General features: G+C 39.0%; 1 protein-coding gene across 4 annotated transcripts in view; it reads left to right on the top strand.

Annotated features, from left to right (window-relative positions):
• Positions 1 to 19,602, top strand: part of CWF19L2 (CWF19 like cell cycle control factor 2) — a 119,928-nt gene that overhangs the window by 6,540 nt on the left and 93,786 nt on the right. For all 4 annotated transcript variants that reach the window (XM_035723044.1, XM_035723042.1, XM_035723043.1 and 1 more), the window contains exons 4-7: positions 5,143 to 5,253; positions 6,003 to 6,122; positions 11,000 to 11,093; positions 18,775 to 18,890. In XM_035723044.1, the coding sequence (XP_035578937.1) occupies positions 5,143 to 5,253; positions 6,003 to 6,122; positions 11,000 to 11,093; positions 18,775 to 18,890 (441 nt within the window). The remainder of the gene's footprint in view (positions 1 to 5,142; positions 5,254 to 6,002; positions 6,123 to 10,999; positions 11,094 to 18,774; positions 18,891 to 19,602) is intronic.

The following is a 19,602-nucleotide window of genomic DNA, read 5'->3' as shown; positions in this document are numbered from 1 at the left end:
AAATACATTTACTATACCTAACCTACTGATTATTATGGCTAAGTTTAGCCTACCTTAAACATGCTCAGAATACTTGTAGTAGCCTACAGTTGGGCAAGATCCTCTAACACAAATACTGTTTCCTTAGCTCAGTGGGATTGTCATATTTAGCTTGAGTTTCCCTTCCTTGTGCCTTGGTCTGGGAGGTGCTTCAAGGCAAAAAGCTGTTGCATTCACCCCATTTGTTTCCCTTTTCAGGAATCACAGCCCTGTATTACTGAGATTCAATGTTGTGAGAATAGTTTCAGATATTTTCTATTATTACTTCTATTTCTATGTGTTTTTAGTCTGATGCCGTTTGTTTTGTCATGGTCAGAAGCAGAAGTCCTCAAGTTCCTTTGATTTTTACTGGTAGCACTTGCTGTCTTCTAGATTTTTTCCTGATACGATTAGGGTGTGGCTATTATGAAGGCCGCACAGGACAGGAAGAGTTCTGGGAGCTGTGTTAGGTCAGGAGGCACATTAAGCTTGATGGTGTATGAGTTCTTCAAGGTAAGGTGGAGGATTGAAACTAAAATCAGCAAAAGAAGTGAGGTCATAGCATATTTGGGAGGAGGAACAGCAATTGTGCCAAAGTATTGAGGTGATCGTACAGTGGTGAAAGTGAGAAACAAAATTAGTAGAAAGGGAGTGAAGGCAGGCAAGTTCCACAGAATTGTCCAGGTTTCACTGTTCTGTGAATGAATGATAAGAATACTAAGTGTATCACTGGGGTTTCTTTCATTCAGTGCCTGGTATTTGAAATGCTTGAATGCCGGCCACTAATTCAAGTTTCTGACGAGGGCTGTTGGAAGAGCAAAAAAGAGGGTGTAATTAATTTTAGTGCACCTACTGCCTGTCAGCTTGTCCTCAGACTCTGGTGCAGACACAGGGCATATCAAAATAGAAGCTTTTTTCAGGCCTTTGGGGACTCATTCTCTAGTTAGGTAAATAGATACGTAATTTCAGTATGTAATCTCAGGATGCCAAGGCAGAACAGTATAGTCATTGGTTAAACAAGATAGTTAACTTTTCTCTCCTATGAAAGAAATCAGGTAGGCAGTCTGGGACTAGTGTGGTCTTCTGGGACTAAGGCTTCTACTGTTTTGCTACTCCCTCAGCATTACAGCCTTACCTCTTAACCAACTGAGCCACCCAGGCACCCTTTTTTTTTTTTTTAAGATTTTATTTATTTATTTGAGAGAGAGAATGAATCAGCCTTACCTCTTAGTCTAGATGACAAGACAGAGGATGCCCTCTCTTTCATAATTTGACTTTCAGAAAGTCCCACATAATACCTTTATTTCCATGTCATTGGACACTTGATCATAAGTCTTCACTTTCCAGCAAGGGAGGCACATTATGTCTCCAAATAAAATAGGGTTCTTTTGGCAAGAAAGAAGAGGAGCTTTGTGACAGAGAGCCATAGAAGAGGTCACATGTGTTCTCTTTATATTACTCCCAGGTGTATTTAGGGTGGGGGTTGGAAAAAAGAAGGGGAGCAGGAAACACTGGAGTCCAGGAAACTAATTTGGTTATTCCAGTTGTCTAGGTGAGAGATAAGAGGATGTGATCTAGGATACTTTAAGGGAATGGACACGTATTAGTTGGGGCTCTGGGTTACAGGTAATAGATTAAACTTAAATTGGCTTATTCAGAAAAAAGGGGCAATTTATTATTAGAGTACAAAAGTCTCCTAGGACATGTAGGTATGGGAATGCAGCTGAGTTTCAGGAATGGCTGGAATTAAGAGTTGTGAATACTTTTATGAATCATCTTGCCATTTTCCATGTTTGTTTTTCTCTTAGTTCAATTTTTTTCTTGGTAACAGATCAGTTTTTTTGCTGAATTCTAATCCTCATGACAAAAATAGCTTCTGCCAAAAAATTTCCATTTCTGTTTAGTTTTAGAGCAGCACCATTTAGTCTTGATTTCAAATTACTGGAGAGTAGCTCAGATTCATATGAATTGGGTCAGATACCTACCTTTGAACGAATCAGCTGTGGCCAGGAATGGAAGTGGGCTCCCATGGTAGGCATGTGGTGTTCACTCTGTGATGTATTTGAGAAATACTTTGGAAATGAAAATGGTAGGTTTAGATGGGCAGGGTAAGTTGATCCTGAGATTGTTGACTCGGATAAGTGGGTGGTTGCTGGTACCATGCATGTCATTGAATTCAGTAATAGAGGAGGACGAACAGGTTTTATGGAAGAGATGATGGGTTAATGTTTTGTTCTTAGTGAGTTCAGCATGGCATCCAATATAATAGGTAGTTGGTTAAATCACTGAAACTTTGGGTAGACAAATTTGAAAGATACCAGCACAACGGGTGGTAGCTCGAGGCATGAGAGTGGATTTAATGGCCAAAGGGGAATGTTTAGAGATTAAAAAATGTAGTGGGCAAAGAATGGAACCCCAAACAACATGGATATTTCAGAGCTGAGCACAGGAGGAAAAGTGCATGAGGGAAATGGAGAAGAAACCAAGAATTGTAGGAGAATTAGGAAAGGTCCTGGAGGTAGAGAAGGTGAGTTATCCAGAGTTATATTCAGCAGAGGTCTAGGGAGATAAAGACAGAAACATTCCGCTGCATTGGGCAAAGTAGAAACCAGTGGTGACCTTTGAAGAAGTTTTGTAGGTTAATGGGGACATTAGCCGTATGATACAGTTTGAGGATCGGGTGACAGTGAGAGGGGATAGACTGCTGTTTTACGAATTTGGCTTAGAGTACAAGTTGGAAGATAAATGGCTGCTAGAGGGAGACATAAGGGCAGTTAGGGTTTCCCTTCTTCCCTCATTCACACACACACACACACACACACACACGCACGCACACGCACGCACACAGGATGAGGAATACTTGAGCATATTTCTAAGCCAGTAGAGAGCTTCGGTTGAAGCTACAGGAGGAGACAATTGGTGGTGCATGGTCCTAGAGGAACAGGAGTGGTTGGGGCCAAGATCGGTGGAGGGGGACCTGCGTTGAAGAGGAGGAGTTAACAGGAGATAGGCGCAGACATAAATAGTTTTGTTGGAGGTTGGGAGGAAGCCAAAGTGGCTTCATTTTTATTGATCGAGAAGGAGGAGAGATCCATTTGCTGACTGTGTGGGGAATGGGAGTTGGTAGAAAACTTGAGGGAGTTGTGTAAGAAGATGATGAGCATCACCTCTCTGCCAAGGCATTAAGCAGGGTCTTGGGGATACAAAGTAGGCAAGAGCATATGTGGTTGCTTTCTCATAGAACTTACTACGAGACATTAATCAGATAGTTACACAAGTAAATGTAAAACTGATAAATGCTTCAAAGGGGAGTAAGCCAAGGGAGTGGAAGAGAGAGCTGACCAGGGACCAGTAAGAGGAATACTAGTTATAACTGAGAGTTTAGCTCAACTGAAGTTGTAAAGGTCATGATGAATTTGGGTTTATGCGGGGGTGGAGATGGTTTGCAGCTGTGGTGGTGAAGCAGCTGATGGCCCTGATCAGTGACTTTCAAGTGATGGGTTAACATCTCAGAGGATAGAGAAAACCTGTAGTTTCAGAAGAACGCCTTCGAGGGGTGCCTGACTGGCTCATTCAGGAGAGCATGTGACTCTTGATCTTGTGGTTTTAAGTTCAAGTCCCACGTTGGGTGTAGAGACTACTTAAAAATAAAATCTTAAAAAAAAAAAAAAAGGCCTTCACCAGAATCCTGTGGAACACTAACGTAAACTCTTTTTTTTTTTTAGCATGATCTTAGCAAATTGGCACTCCCCCAAGGAATGTGTTAACTTTTCAGATTATCGACTCCCTTTTTAGTGGATAACAACCAAGTGGTAGGAACCAAGTCTTCAAACTGATTTTTTAAAAAAGTTTTTATTTAAAGTCCATTTAACACATAGTGTTATGTTAGTTTGAGGGGTACAATATAGTGATTCAGCACTTCCATACGTCACCCTGTGTTCATCATGACGTGCAGTCCTTTCAAAATTGATTTGACAATGTAAGTATGAGTAGGCCAGAAACATATTTATAGTGATTATCTTAAAAATTACAACTATATATGTAATTAGCTAGTCCTAATGTTTCTATAACTCCAAATCAAAGCCTGAATGAATGAATGAATGAAGTCTGCTCTGCATTGGGAGACAGTTGGCACTTGAGGTGCCACAGCACAAATGTGTTTACTCCACATGGATTATACCTTTTACCGGACATATTGTTCTCCAGTTAGGTAATTATCAAGAACTTTGTGGAATGAAGGAATATTGTTCTCAGTCAGGAAATCCTCTTTTTCTTCCCTTGACCTCCAGGTTTCTCTGCTGTGCGTTAGCCAGTGTTGTGTGCTAGGTAATTTCTAGGATCTTTCCTACACTTACGTTGTATGGCTCCCAAGAGTAGATGGTAGAGCCAGAAAGATCTAGATTTCTATTCTGGTTCTCCTACTTGGATACCATGTAACTTGGGCAAGTTACCTAATTTTGGGAAGCCTTTCTTATCTCTAAGACCAAATAGTATTTTATGTAGGGTAGTTTTAAGGAGTCAGCTTGAGAATATATGTGAAAGTACTTATTACAGTACTTAACATAGAAGGAGTTGATTGATGTATTTGTGGAAAACAGAACCCAGAACTTGGCATAAGGCTGAGCACATAGGGGATGTTGGCTAAATACTTTGTAGCTGATTTAATAATCTGGTATTTAAACACAGTAACAAAGTGCTTTACCAGCCTGGCTGTTAACTGAGATCTCTGCATTTTTAGACCCAGGGAAATTTAAAAATTTGAAACTTAAAGGCAAAGTCATTTACTTGAGTGTTGTTTCCTTTGTCCTAGTTAAACAAAGATGTCAGTATTGCTTAATGTTGGTAGGAACCGAAGCTCTGTGTTGAAGTGAGTTCTCTGCTGTCAGTTCTAATCTTTTGTTTTCGCTTTCCCTCGGCATGACAACAGTCATGGTGTTTCATGGGCTTATCCCAAAAGAGTGGGTTTACATGTTCTTTGTTCAAATTTTCATTGTAGCTTTTTAAAGGAGAAGCCTACTCTAAGGATTTTTTTTTAGGGAACCGAGTTCACCATTTAACAGCACAGAATTTTTATATGCAAGTCTGCAAGTTTGAGAATTTCACTTATATGCTAAATATTCTTAGAGCTCTGAAGACGAGTGGGTTGAGGCTGTCCCATCGCAGATCCCTGGCAGAGAAAAGGCCTGGAAAGTGAAAGGTGAAAATTCAGAAAGAGAAGACAACCCAGTTATTCAGGTAAGTCACCTGATTTTAAAGAAAGAAGTGTGAACAGCTAAGAATAGATGAATGTTAGAATGACAGATGGTTAAAATTGCTTCAGGAGAAAAATTAGACTTTGAAAACAGTATATACCTTTATGAATAATTTTGGCAGTGATGCTGTTTGCTTAGTCTTTGTACTTCCGTTCTTCTGTGAGAAAGGGAGTACTGACCTCTATTCTGGTTCCACAGAGGGTTTCCTCCCATTAGTTGTGGCTAGAAAAGTGTCACTTTCCTCTCCTGTACTGAAGCTCTGTACTGTTACCTGTATCTGAGTGAGTAGAGTTTGGCCACTTTTTATTTCCCTTCACTGCATCATGTCATAATTTTGGTTAGCAGTACTTAAGAGTAGAAGAGTTCACAGATTTGGGGCTGTTGTTCATTTGCTGCCGTGGGAATACGGTTTATATGCTGTTAGCTGCGGTGCAGAAAGGTGGAAAGGACTGGTGTTCGAGTGCCTGTTCCATGTCAGGCACCAGACTGTGCTCCTTAAGTCTGTTCTCTGGTTGACTCCTGGTTGATATACCTCTAAAAGGTATGAATTTTATTCCATTTTACAAGAGAGAGACTAAGGCATCGAGAGAATAAAAAACTTGCTTCAGGGTGGGCAGCTGGAGGATTTGAGCTGGGTTTGCATGCCTTCAGAGACCCTGCTGTTATTACCAAGTGTTTATTGTTCACTTCTAATCAATTTAGATTGAAATAACCTTTTTTTTTTTTAAACAGAGAGATGAGTGGATGACGGTTGATTTTATGTCTGTTAAAACTGTGTCCTTATCATCACTCAAAGCTGACAAGGCGGCTATGAGGAAAACAGAGCAAGAGAAAACCCAAGCCCTGGAACAGGTAAGAGTATTGAAAATGCTTTAACTTCCAATTTGCCTTTAATAAGCAATGAGATATTTATATAAATGCAGTTTTACTTGTGAAATATTATATTCTCTTTTGTGGTATTTAATAACAGTGGGGATAACTATGAAATGTGGCAGAAGTTCTTAAAGATGAATCTCCTGTAGGAAGCCAATTTAATGCTATACTAGATTGATAAATCCAGGGCATATATAGTTGGAGATATTGAGTTTGGTTCACAGTTCGGATTCAGAAGAGTTTCGGGCTTGAACTGTGCTGCCTGTGTGGTCTGAAACTCTTCAAGGTGAGACTTTATTTGAAACTATACTCGTGTTGATAGGGCTTTGAAGTGCTTGGCAGGAGTGAATGCCAGTGCTTTGTGGAGGATCACACTGTCAGTTTAGGCATCACAGGTTTTCCAGAAGAAAGCTTATAATCTAGAATCACAAAATACATGAAAATACAAGGATAGTTCATAAATGGCAGTCATCTGAAATAATGAACAGTAGAATCAGACCCACAAAACCTTTATCTGTTGGAGTATTTAATAGCTTTATACAGTATGGAAAATGTAAGAAATAAAATATTTTTATGAAGGCAGATCTGGGAAAGAGCCAACAAGAACTTGTAGAAATAAAAAATACCACAATTGGAATTAGAATTAGAAACTCAGGAAATGAGTAAACAACAGATTGAATATAGCTGAAGAGAGAATTAGTGAACAAGAAGATCGTCTTTAAGAGTTTACCTTGAACACACCATAGAGGGACAAATAAATCAAAAAGGTGAGAATGATCATAAGTCCTGTGAGCAATGTTGTTTTCTGTCTGCCCTCCCCCCTTAATTTTAATTCTGAAAATGCTGGTGTGGTACATGGTATTGGCTTATTAAGTAAGCAGCTATTCATATGGAACATTTGGAGGGCAGGGATTTTGGTAGCATCTTGACTAAGCTCTGGAACGTATCTTTGTCTCTGAGACCTGACGGAGTCAGAGTCATTGTGTTCAGAGAGGAGAGGGAGAGTACGTGTAGCAACAGGGGGATGACCAGTGTGCATGGAGCTGCGTGAGGTCTGGAGGTTGGGATTACCCAGGCCATGACAAGCTTGCTTCTGAAATCCTGCTCTGCTATTGTTGGTCATTGATGTGTTGGCGTGTTAGGGTTACCTGGCTTGTGGTCTTATGTTTTGTTCATATCCTGTTTAGGCCTGTTCTCCATATCAAACCATAGAACATAGTAAACCCTTGAATATCTTTAGCAGATTGAAGTAGTGACCAGTTACTCTTAGAAATATGATTACATAAAACCATCTTCATTTTCCTAAGAAATGGTAATAATTTTTTCTTATCTTACCACCTGTCCAGCTTTGAATTCCAGGCTTTCTAATTAACATAATCTTTTCTTACAAACACTTATATGAACTTGTCTGATTCATTCGAGCCAGCATCCATGCATCTGCTCAGTTGCCTCTAGAGTTTTTGTCTTTTGCATGTGTATCATCTTTTTCATTCCTGCTGGAGTGCCCCTTATTAGTTGTGTGTCTTCTCTGTGTGCTTCAGTTGTCTCATCTGTACTGGAATGGAGTTCGTGTGTGTGATGAACTGGGGACGGCCCCTGGAACGGGTTCAGGCCCTGATTTACTCTTTGTGGGCAATTTCAGTAAGGTCTTCATTTCTCACCCAGCATCCTGCGATGGGATGTCAGGTTAATCTTTACAAAGTCCAGCTCTGATCATACTGTTACTCTGTTTAGAAGTCTTCGTGATTCAAGGGAAGGGGAATGTCTTAACCATTTCTAATGTTTCTGGTGGAAGAAGCTCAACTAGTGGTATTTTGTGCCACCCTCTTTCCTCATTCTGTCCTTGAGGATATGGAGTAAATTTTCTTCTGGAAAATTGGGAGAGAATGTACCGGGCAGACTTGGCTTAGCCCTGCGCTTCCTGCTTATGGACCAGGCTGCCTGCAGAGCCCATGTGCGGAGTCAGGGGAGGTGGGGCTGGCTTGGTGCTGACTACGCCTGGGGAAGTCTGCCTCATTGTGCCGTTCAGTTAATAGGCCCATTTGGGTTTTATTTATTTATTTATTTTAAAGATTTTATTTATTTATTTGAGAGAGAGAGAATGAGAAACAGAGAGCACGAGAGGGAAGAGGGTCAGAGGGAGAAGCAGACTCCCCGCCGAGCAGGGAGCCCGATGCAGGACTCGATCCCGGGACTCCAGGATTATGACCTGAGCCGAATGCAGTCGCTCAACCAACTGAGCCACCCAGGCGCCCAGGCCCATTTGGTTTTTACTGAAAGAAAAATTCTCTTCCAATTTAGCCTTCATCAGCAGTAAGGGTAGTTTTTGTCTTTTATTTCCTTAAGGTTTTGTTGTCTTTATAACTTGTTCAGAGCTTGCATGGAAAAGAAAGATGCCATATTTACTCTTCTCCTTTAAAGACCCCCACCCCCCACCCCAGAGCTGCTGTGAATAGAGTCAAACACATTGGTTTGGATTGTTTCTCTTAGGTAATTTGTACCCCAACCGAACTAGTGCAATCACTTTCCCTCATATGTCTCTGCAGACTCCTGACTCTGCATCTTTGTTCATCTGGTTCTTTCTCAGTGAATTCCCTTTCTCTCTGTAAGTCTGCATCTTGTTTACCCATCAAGGCCTAACTTGATACGTACTAAGAAGTTTTTCCTCTTTAACTGAAATAAATGGACCTTGCCTTAGAATCATATGTTGATTCTTATAATGGGAGTGGGGGTAAAATGAAGATAATGGGAAGAAGTCTGATGATGGTCCTTCACTGACGCTTCAGTGTGAAGTATGTTGATTTTATGTCTCTTCTGTTTTTTTCAGGATATCATTTCTTTTGTACTCTAGGCTGGTGTTTTTCAAAATGTAGGTCATGTAATTGAATTATTGCAATCAGCACTTAAAAATATAAAATATCATCTTGTATTATGTGTAATAAAGATACTTTTTAAAAAGACTTTCTTTCAAAATTTATTTATTTATTAGAGAGAGAGAGGAGGGAGGAGGGGCAGAGGGAGAGGGAGACAAAGAATCCTGAAGCAGACTCCCCGCTGAGCAGGGAGCCCGATGCGGGGCTTGATCCCAGGGCCCCGGGATCATGACCTGAGCCGAAGGCAGTCGCTTAATGACTGAGCCACCCAGGCGCCCCAACCAACAGTGTATGTTCCTTTACCGTACTTAGTATCTATATGGTCAAACTTTTAAATTTTCGTCATGCTAATTAATGAGTGAGAAATGACATTTCATTGTTTTTATTTGCATTTGACTGATTACTGTGAGAGATCTTTTCATTTTTTTTGTGTCATTCAGATTTCTTATAGTACGAATTGCTTATGTGTTCTACTTGTTTTTCTTTTAGGGTTGTCTTTTTCTTACTGATTGCTGGTAGTTGTTTATACATCCAGTCCTTTTACTGTTGTATATTTTCACATAATATCTCACAGTTTGTCTGGACTGTTGTCAAGTGTTCTCCTCAGTGTGTAACTCCAGCCTTTTGTGTCCTGTTGAGAAGCTGATGTGTATCTCTGAGTATCTGCACACGACCACTGGAAGAAATTCCTTGATTATAGACCCTTGGAGGTTTTGCAGTAGTCTAACAAGAGAGGTGACGGAATCTTTTTTGGTACTAACTAAACATCACATCCTTATGGTTTTGCTTATCTTCTACTTGAACTTAAATTTTGTCCTTTGAAGATTCTGTACTGTTTTTTCAGCTCATGAATATTCTTTAAAAGGTTAAAAAAATTTTTTTATCCACCATTTTTGTTTTCAGTACTGTGGTTGGTTCATAGTACTAGAAAATAACATTTAACTCTCTTTATTCTTCTCCATCTAGTTCCTGTACTAAGAAACATTTTCTGACCTTCTGAGATCAAGTCAGACGCCCCAGTCTGTGGCTCTCTAGCATGCTTTACCTTCACAGCACTCGGCCGTATCGGACTTGCTTCATTCTCTTTCTCCTGTCTCCAGACCGCCATTGTTGTGATGGGAAGGACTGCCTGCCTTATTTGTTCGAGCTGCAGTGCCTGGCCCAGTGCTCGGAACACAGGGGGCGCTTGAATGGTGACGAGGCTGCCGTCAGCTCTTTTCCAGTCGTAGCCACCATCATCTGACCGGATTTCTGCCTCTGATCTTGCTCTTCTTCAATCTTTCCTCCACTCTTTGCTCTTTGTGGAGTTCAGAGTCGCTTTCATGATTCACCATTGCCCCAGCATAAAACCCCAACAGCACATGGCCCTCATCCCTAAAGATTCTACAACCTGGCCTCTTTTCACTACTCACTCATACTTCTAGGTTTTAGACAATCTGGATAATTTTAAGTTCCTTGAAAATTTTCTGTTTCCTCTAGGGTTTTATGAACATGCTGTTATTCCTTCTCCCTGGAGCATCTCTGTGCCTTCTTCCCTCACAAGAGAATTTGGCTAATTCCTGCTCCTCTTTAGGTCTAAGGCTGCACGTATTACTGCCTCTAGAAAGTCCCTGATCTTTCAGTGTGAGAGAGGTTTAAATTGTGTGTGGCTTTAGCACTCTGCACTTCTGTCCTCAAAGCCCTTGTCAGTTACTTGTTTATTGTCTCTGTTCCTCACTGTCTCATAAGCTAGCAAAGGCTGAGTTAGGCACATTGACTATTTATTAGATCCTCTGCATCTAGAGCATTTCTGATTCATAGTAGGCATGAATGTTAATTTAGATGTTATTTTTTTGCGAGTTGCAGAAGAGTGTCACTTAGGAGTGTTTTAAATGTTTGTCCAACATTACAACTGTTAACTGAGTCTCAGATATATTATTTATTAACATATTTTATGGTGAGGCTATTTTTAAATTTATGATCTCCAAAAATGTTTCGTTCTAGTCCAGACTGCTGGAGAGAGAATTGAATCCATACTGGAAAGATGGTGGGACAGGTCTTCCACCAGAAGACTGTAACGTGTCATCACTTACCAAAGGTATCTCTAGATTTTGGTTGTAGCCAGAAAGGCGTGCCTTATAACTTGGTATTCCTAAGGGAATGACCAAGGTTAGTTAGTAGATTGACAAGATTTGGTTATTTAAATATTAAATATTTCTGCTTGGTGCTACAGTAGTTTTGATTATGTCTGCAATTCTCTGTGTTTGTTTCTGTATTTGCAAAACAACTAAGTTTTTGATTATCTGATGTGGAACCCATATGGTTTCATGTTATGAGTGCCTATGGATGATTACTGACGGTTCAAATAACATAATGGCAAAGCAAATAAAATGTGTGCAGTCTTTTGAGGCCTTATTTAAATTTAGTACCTGGGAAGATTATTTTGACTATATATGTTTGGGAGCAGATTGACTAACTGTATATATTATTATACTTGATAATGTTTCCATATATGAGTTTCTGTTTTGGATGAATTAATACAAAGTATGATTCTGTGAGGATATAATAATGCTTTGGTTTGTTACAAATTCTCTAACAAAATGTAAAGTATTAAATCTGAGATTTCATGAAAATAATGTATAAATATTAAAGATGTGATTTCATATCTTCAGAAACTCCTACTTTGCCAGCATTCGTAAAATTTGTTATTTACCTTAGGATAGTGCTGTTATTTTCAAGCAGATGGAGATAAAATATTTAAGTGTCACATAATCACACTTGAAACCATAATTTAAAAAATATATGCCAATGACGTGTTGCAACAACTAGTCTGTGAAAAGTGTATGTAACTACAGCTAACCCAGTGCAGAGAGGGGCAGTGTCAATTATGGGGTTATCTTTTCCTTTTAGTGGTTTATCAGAATAGTTTTCTGCTTTTTGTTGTATTGTTTATTTTTATTTTAGCCATTCATAAAAATTCTTTTTATATTTCATGTGGACGTGTCCCTAGAGCCACCCTGTAGATTTGTTTGTAATTTTTCTTTAGCGGTTTTGTGGAAGCTACTAGTAATTGTAGCATTTTCTTTATTGTTTTTCAGCATGGGTAGAAATGTTTTTGCTGGATTGTAACATAGTAACTGTAGTCACACAAGAATCTCTTTGAGATACTTTTTTAAATAATTTAAAAGCAAAAGTTTAGGGCAGTAGGTTAGCTCACTGAACCATTCCTATGTTGGGCTAATTTTTCGATCCACGCTTTTGCCATCACTGTTGTCAGAGGACAGTTAGTCATTTGACCTGGGGAACACTTAGAATTGACAAACTGAATCTTTGGGTGTTTGCAGCCAACTTCTTGAATGTGGAAGACTCAAAGTTGTACTGTAGGTAGTATCTTTCAGCTGCCTGAAACAGCATAATCTAAGACATGATGAGAAAAATGACCTAATATAAAGCTTTTAGAGAGCCTTTTATCTTTTCCCCTTCATATCAGGCTTTCACCACCTACCTTTCCCATATTATTCTTATTTAGAAGGTGGAAAATGACAGGTTCTGTCTGTCAGAGGTTCAGATCCCAGAGTTGACATTAAGTTTTAAATGATCTGCAGGCTTGACTGCATATGCAGATAGTGTAGTCTTTCTGTTTAGACCAGTGGTCGGACTGAGCTGGTTAGGCACCTAACAGTGTTAGCACTTTAGTATGAGGAAGCTATGTAGAGGTGACATAGTGTTAGAGTTAAGGACTCAGAGTTTGGAGTTAGGCTACTTGGGATTACAATTTAGGCATTTCCACTTAGTAGCTTTGTGATTTTGGGGAAGTTTCTTGACCTCTCTGAATTCAGTTTACTCATTTTTTTGAATGTTTTTATTTAAATTCCAGTTAGTTAATGTAGTGTAAGCTCAGTTAAAGGTGTACAGTTTAGTGATTCAGCACTTCCATACAACACACCTTGTGCTCATCATGACAGGTGCGCTCCTTCATCCCCATCACCTGTTTCCTCTTCCACCCCCCTCCTCCACCGCTGGTCACCATCAGTGTGTTTTCTGGAGTTCAGAGTTACAGCTCTAGTTTTTAATTCCTGCTTTACAAGAAGAGTTTAAGTAAATTCTTAAAGTTCATGGCTAGTAAGTATCCAAACCAGAATTTGAATCCAAATAGTTTGGCTTCAGAGCCCAGTCACTTCCCAGCATGCACTTCTGTACCTCTCAAAGATGGAAAGCGAAGCATACTTTCACCCTTTCTTTTGTCATACGTCTATGTTGGATTTTTTTCTAGAGTGAGCATGTAATTTGTATTTGAAAAAATCTATTTAAAACCAGCCAGCTTAATTTGATGTCAAGTTCAAGCATTTAATTTTCTGCCAAATTGGCACATCCAGAGGTTAAGGAGAATAGCTGCATAAGGACATACCCACACACAATAAAAAACCCAGGATGATTCAGTATAGTATTAACTTATTAAGTCTCATTCTTTAGAGATAGAAAGTAAGAGTTTTTCTGTTACTGTTTGTTGCCAGAGGTTTTGCCCTTGCTTATGGAAGCAAATTTTGCAGCTCAAAAGCATAAAGCAAATCAGAATTTTCTTGCCTAAAATATTTTTAACGGGAAATGTCCTTTATGCAGCATTAAGTGGAAAGAATGGAAAGAATAGAAAACGTCTGCTGGCTGCATCTGAACCAAGTCCGCTTTCCTGTGCACCACCCCTGGGCCGCGTCATCTCCCGACTCTGCCCTTGCCGGCCCCTGCACGGTTGGCCTGCTACGCCTCTAACCCGTTCCCCGCAAGACAACCGTAGTGGGGTTCTCCGAAAGTGAGGCCAGTGCTGTCCTAGGCCCTCCTCCTCTCAGGTTCTTCAGGGCGTCCGTGGTTCTTGGGGTAACAGCAAACAGCCTTCAGGAGGCCGGGCGGACCTGATCTCTGGCGGCTGGGGCTCCTCCTGCAGGCCGTGGCTGACAGGCTCACAGGGCCTTTGCACAGGTTCCCTTCCATTGCCTAGCTAACTCCTTGTCTTTCAGAGTGAGACTGCTACAGCTTCCTCGCAGGGGCCTTTCCTGAACTCCACACAAGGGCCGTGAGCTGCTCCACATGCTGGTAGCTCAGTGTCTCTCGGCTTCAAGACCCTTCTTACAGTAGTGATTTCACATGTATTCACATGGTTATTGGAACGCCCATCTCTGATGAGATTATCCGCTCTGTGTGGGTAGAGAGTGGCCCTTGCTGCTTACCTTTATCCCCAGCAGTTCGTACAATATCTTTATTAAGTGAATAATATGATAAGCTACTGAGCCAACGTACTGTGTCAAGCAAAATATGAAAAAACAGCATTTTGGTGAATGTTTGGTGTTTGTTTTATCATTCCTTTCATTATTACCTGGTTAAGCTCAGTTTAGAAATGAAAAAAGAAAGATAAATTGTCACTTATTGAATATTGCCTAAAGAATATGTATGCACCTGTATTTTATGTAAGAAAAAAGTAGTTTCTCAGTCTTTGCGTAACACACACTCCATGTAGGAATAATAGTAGTCAGCATTAAATACAACTCTTATTTTCATAACAACCGTGCATCTTTATGTCAGAGCATTCAGAGTATGTTGCCTCTCAACCTAAATTTACAGTAAAAGACGTTTTCAGAAATAAATACTTATGAAATTGACAAACTACAACAGGTTCTTGAGGCAAATAGCTCTAAAGCCTGGACAGAAGGCTCCTTAGTTTCACATTGTCTAGAAACAGTTTCACAGATCATTCAGAAAAATCAGCCTGGAGGTAATCATAATAAACCACATTTCCCGTCCATGCTTGAAAGCCGATCTTGCTTGAGAGTTGATGAGATAGTGCCTGTTGTTGCAGGTAGCAGTAGGGCTTCACCCTGATACGTAAGCTTTGATTCTGGATCAGTTTTCTGGCATGGGCAGGTCAGGAGTTACCCTTCAGAATCCTCATCCGTGAATTTCAGCAAGTAAGCATCCACGTTATCTTTTCCTTCAGTCTGCAGCCTTTTCTGAGAAATGGTGAATATCATCTCAGACGTGTTTACTGTGGCTTTTGTTTTTAAGAGTTAGCACACCATTTTGTCAACGGAAAGGCAGAAATGACTTCTCAAGGCAGCCAGGGAGCCTGGCTAGAACATGAATGGAAACCAGTGGGAATCCCACAGGATGTACAGAATAAGAGGTGGTTGTAAGTGCTAGGAAGGGAGCTTCCCAAACCATTTCCCCACGAGTGTGGAGGCGAGCACGGCCCCGAGGGACTGCGGCCGGTCCCGGAGCCTGGCGTCATGGCACCGTGTGCGCTGGGACTGGGTACCCCTCTCCATGTGGGGCCAGCGGCCAGCACCGCTCTCCACCTGCCTGTCCCTCTCCAGAGAAGTCGTGCAAGGACAATTCATTAGTTGCCTTCTTAGCGCCATCACAGGTCACCCCGTGGCAGCTTTGCCCAGCCGCTGTCGTCCTGCAGCCTGCGCCTCCCCAGTTTACTCGTGTAACAGGGAGGAATGACGGCGCCTGTCTCACGGAGCTGTTGTGGGGATTCAGGGAGAAGAGCTTTCAGCTCAATATCTGGGAAACGGTAAATACTTAATTATGATCACAATGTCAAATACTTGTCCTTATGATGAAGTGTTTTGGGAAGATTTTATCAATAGTTCTTCTGTCATGGTTGAGGTGCCATATTTTTATAAAAATTAATTCGTTAATCTTGATCTTTTTTCCTTAGAAAAAAAATTAAGTAGACAAGTAAGTACACTGTTCTCAGCATTCCAACAGAATTATTTTTAACCATATTTTAGTAATGGGAATATTTGTATAATTTTAAAGTTTACATGGCACATTTACATATGAGCTCATTTTCCTAGCAACTGTGTGAAGATAGCAACGTAGGTGTTATTGTTCTAAATTTTATAGCTTGGGAAACAGGCTTAGAGCCGCTGGCTAGCTTGCACGTAGTCATATGAGTGTCCCTAGAACCCAGGTCTTCTTGTGGCTCGGTCCGGGTTTAGTTACTTCGGATTCTTCTCTACGAGACTGTATTTGCTACTCTGGAGTTAGTAGAAATTATTGTCTACAGACTATTCTGATGTATTTCTGTTCTTTCTGTGTATATTTTCACTCTCTGTTTTTTGGCTTTTTCTTTTAGAATCTTTTGAGTTGGAAGAAATTTCAAAGGCGGCTTATATCAACTGCCTTATATTATCGAAGCAAAGGTCCAAGGAAGTCAATGACTTGATTAAGATCTTACAGCTAGTTTGTAGGAGCAGCGAGACTGATATCTAGGTCTCCTGATACTTAGCTTATTGCTAGTTTTTTTTTTTTTTAATTTATCTTTGAAAAAAATGGGGAATGCAGCCTGGATTCATTTGGTTATATTTTGTGTCCACCAATATTATAACCTTTAATTATAATGGGAAACATATACTTTTAGTCTCTTAACTTTTTGCTTCAGATATAGGTATATATTAAATGTATACTAGTGAGTTTATTCTAGTTATTTGATATATCTTTATCTCAGCATAGTGGATAGGGACTATGTTTTATTCATGTTTTTACATCCTACTGTGTTTAACACATTTTCATATTCATAGTAAATACTAAATCTTTGTTAGATTGAATTTCATGATGGATGGTGCTGCAAACTGGTATTTTTTTATTTGCTTTTAAAATATCTGAAAATTTTTCCTGTTAAAAATATTTTATTATTGTATCTGTAATTATAAGATTAATAAGACTATTGAAATAGAACATATCAACTAAAGATGATATTATATAAATATTTCTAAGATTGTGAATTTTATTCGTAACTGAATTCACTGAAAATTTTTATTCTTGTTTGATTTCCTTGATAAATGTTAACACAGAAAAATAAAAGTCTTCCTTTTTCTCTGAGATTTTTTTTTTTCTCTGAACAATGTTAATATATTGGTGATTGTTCAGGAAATCTTCCCTCTGCCCATCAGCATTTTATCAGTTTCAGAGATGACTCTGAACTTGTGTAGCTGGGACATTAACATAGGTATTAATGATAGTGGATTTCTCTTTGTGTAAATTGAGGACTTAGACTAACTTCCTTCACTAATTGCATTGTTCATTTTGAACTCAGACTATATAAAAAAGAGAAAGAGAGCAAGAGCAAAATAAGCTTGAAAGGAAAGTGAATCATTGAGTTAACTAGAGATCTAGGTTTTGAAGTACAAAGTTTTTTAGACCTGTAAAGAAAGACCCATTATCTTAGAAGATTCTGATTGCTTAGTAAAGACAAACTTTTGAGATTTGAGTGAGACTGGAATTAGAGGATTGAAAAATCTTTTTTTTTTAAACTTTTTATTAAAATTTAACACCTGCAGAAAAGTACACAAGTCATTTAACTGTACAGACTGTCATTTTCCCGAAGTGAAAATATCCGTGTAATCAGCACACCTTTTGAGAAACAGAACATTATTAGCATCCCGAAAAGCTCCCTTTGTGGCCCTTTTAGTCACTATGCTCTTGTCAGAAGGGTGACCACTCTTGTGGTTTCTAGCACCAAAGTCAGTTTTTCCTGGAATCATATAGTAAGTACTATGCTTCCTTTTGGTTCCTGCTGCTTGTGGTCCCATTTTCAGATTCATCCATGTTGTTATGTATAGGTGTAATCATTGATTTTCATTGCTGTATAATGGTCAATTTTAGGAATATATCATAATTTAGGCTATATATCCATTTTACTGATGGTGAACATTTGGATTGTTTTCTAAGCTGGTATTACTGCAGACTTTTCCACTATGAGGATTCTTATACATTATTTTGCAGTTTCTTTGTGTTTTTTGTTGATTATAGAACTGGGGTGATCTAAAGCAATCTTATTTTTGGACAAGGAAAATCAGGAACAGAGTTTTGACTGAAGTTAGTTGATTAGATTTCTTTATGCATATCAAAAGTGTGATATGTGTAGAAGGAAATACAAGTGCTTAATAAAGTTTTTTGAGGGCACTCAGATTTCATGGTTGGTAATCATGACTGCATAGAATAATTTGCTTTAATATATGTTTCAGTATTTTCATCTGTAATTTCCTTATTTGTTCTTCATGCAGTATCTGAGGTAGCTTTTTCCCTGCTGTGTGTGTACTTTTATTCTTTATTTCTGGGAATGCCCTGCCTATTCTTAGCTTTGTTTATAGAAATCCCACTCATTGTTTTAAGCCTGGTCTGTAAAATATTCCCTGACCTACCATTTAGAAATAATTCATCTCTCTCATTTTTCTATAATTACTTACATCTTTTTTTTATTTTTGTTGCATAATATCCTTATTGTTACTTTTATACTCTTAGATTGCAATTTTTTTTTTGAGGATAGCTTTATTTATTTTTGCCTTCCTCAGTCCCTAAAATCTGTACCTTGCACATATAGGTAGGTATATAAGTAATATGTTGGGGGGGCACCTGGGTGGTGCAGTCGATTAAGTGTTCAACTCTTGGTTTTGGCTCAGGTCGTGATCTCAGGGTCATGAGATTGAGCCCCACGTCGGGCTCTGTGCTCTGTGCTCAGCACGGAGTCTGCTTGAGATTCTCTCCTTCTCCCTCTCTCTCTGCCCCTCCTTCTCTCTCTCTCAAATCTTTTTTTAAAAAATAAAAAAATAATATGTTGAATTTTGTTTTTTAATATGTTGAATTTTAAATGCACTTATGATTCTTATGTGTTCTGGGAAAAATACCTAATTTATACTTTAGAAATTATTATAGAAGCAATAAATATTGATTCTGTTATAACCACACGAAGAGTATAACTGACATTTAGTATTGGAATTTAGTTTCAGTAGTAGAAGATGGTGGCTTAAGCTGGCTGAGGAAGTCTTACCAAAGAATGAAGGAACAAGCTGAGAAACAGAATAGAAATTTTGAAGATGTTGTGGCTGAAAGATACGGGGTGAGTACTGATATTAATGAGATAGGTATTATATTTACAGTTATATGAGAAATAAGTGTCTTCAACTTTGTCAGTGTTTTGTGCCATGAAGCTCTTTTGAATTAAATGGATATTAAATCTCTACTACTGTCTAGTCTACTATCCATTAAATTGAAGGATTTTTTTAAATTTTTTTTTTAAGATTTTATTTATTCATGAGAGACAGAGAGAGAGAGAGAGAGAGGCAGAGGGAGAAGCAGGCTCCCAAGGAGCAGGGAGCCTGATGCGGGACTCGATCCCAGGACCCTGGGATCATGACCTGAGCCGAAGGCAGATGCTTAACCATCTGAGCCACCCAGGCGCCCAAATTGAAGGATTCAATGCTGAAGCCATTGTCTACCTTTTTTTATCATGTAAACTTCTGGAGCATACTTTTATTGACATGATGAGTATAAAAGTTAAGTATGTACAATTTAAGTGTCTGTGTTTAATGTAAAAATAACATTTTCTCATTGTGAGAAAATTTAAATAATGCAGAAAATCGTTCATGGCACACCTCTTGAGATAAACACTGTTGAAATTTTGATATATTTCAGAGTTTGTGTTTATTCCAGAGATTTTGTTATATTCCAGAGTTTTGCAATATAACAGGTTTTTAAAAAATATATTTTTAAAATAAATACACACACACACACACACACACACTCTTAAAACAATGGAACCATAATGTTTT

This window comes from Zalophus californianus, chromosome 11 (assembly GCF_009762305.2).
Source record: "Zalophus californianus isolate mZalCal1 chromosome 11, mZalCal1.pri.v2, whole genome shotgun sequence".
NCBI classification, from domain to species: Eukaryota; Metazoa; Chordata; class Mammalia; order Carnivora; family Otariidae; genus Zalophus; species Zalophus californianus.
Note: the sequence above shows the minus strand (reverse complement) of the source record. Positions and strands in the feature narration are given on the sequence as shown.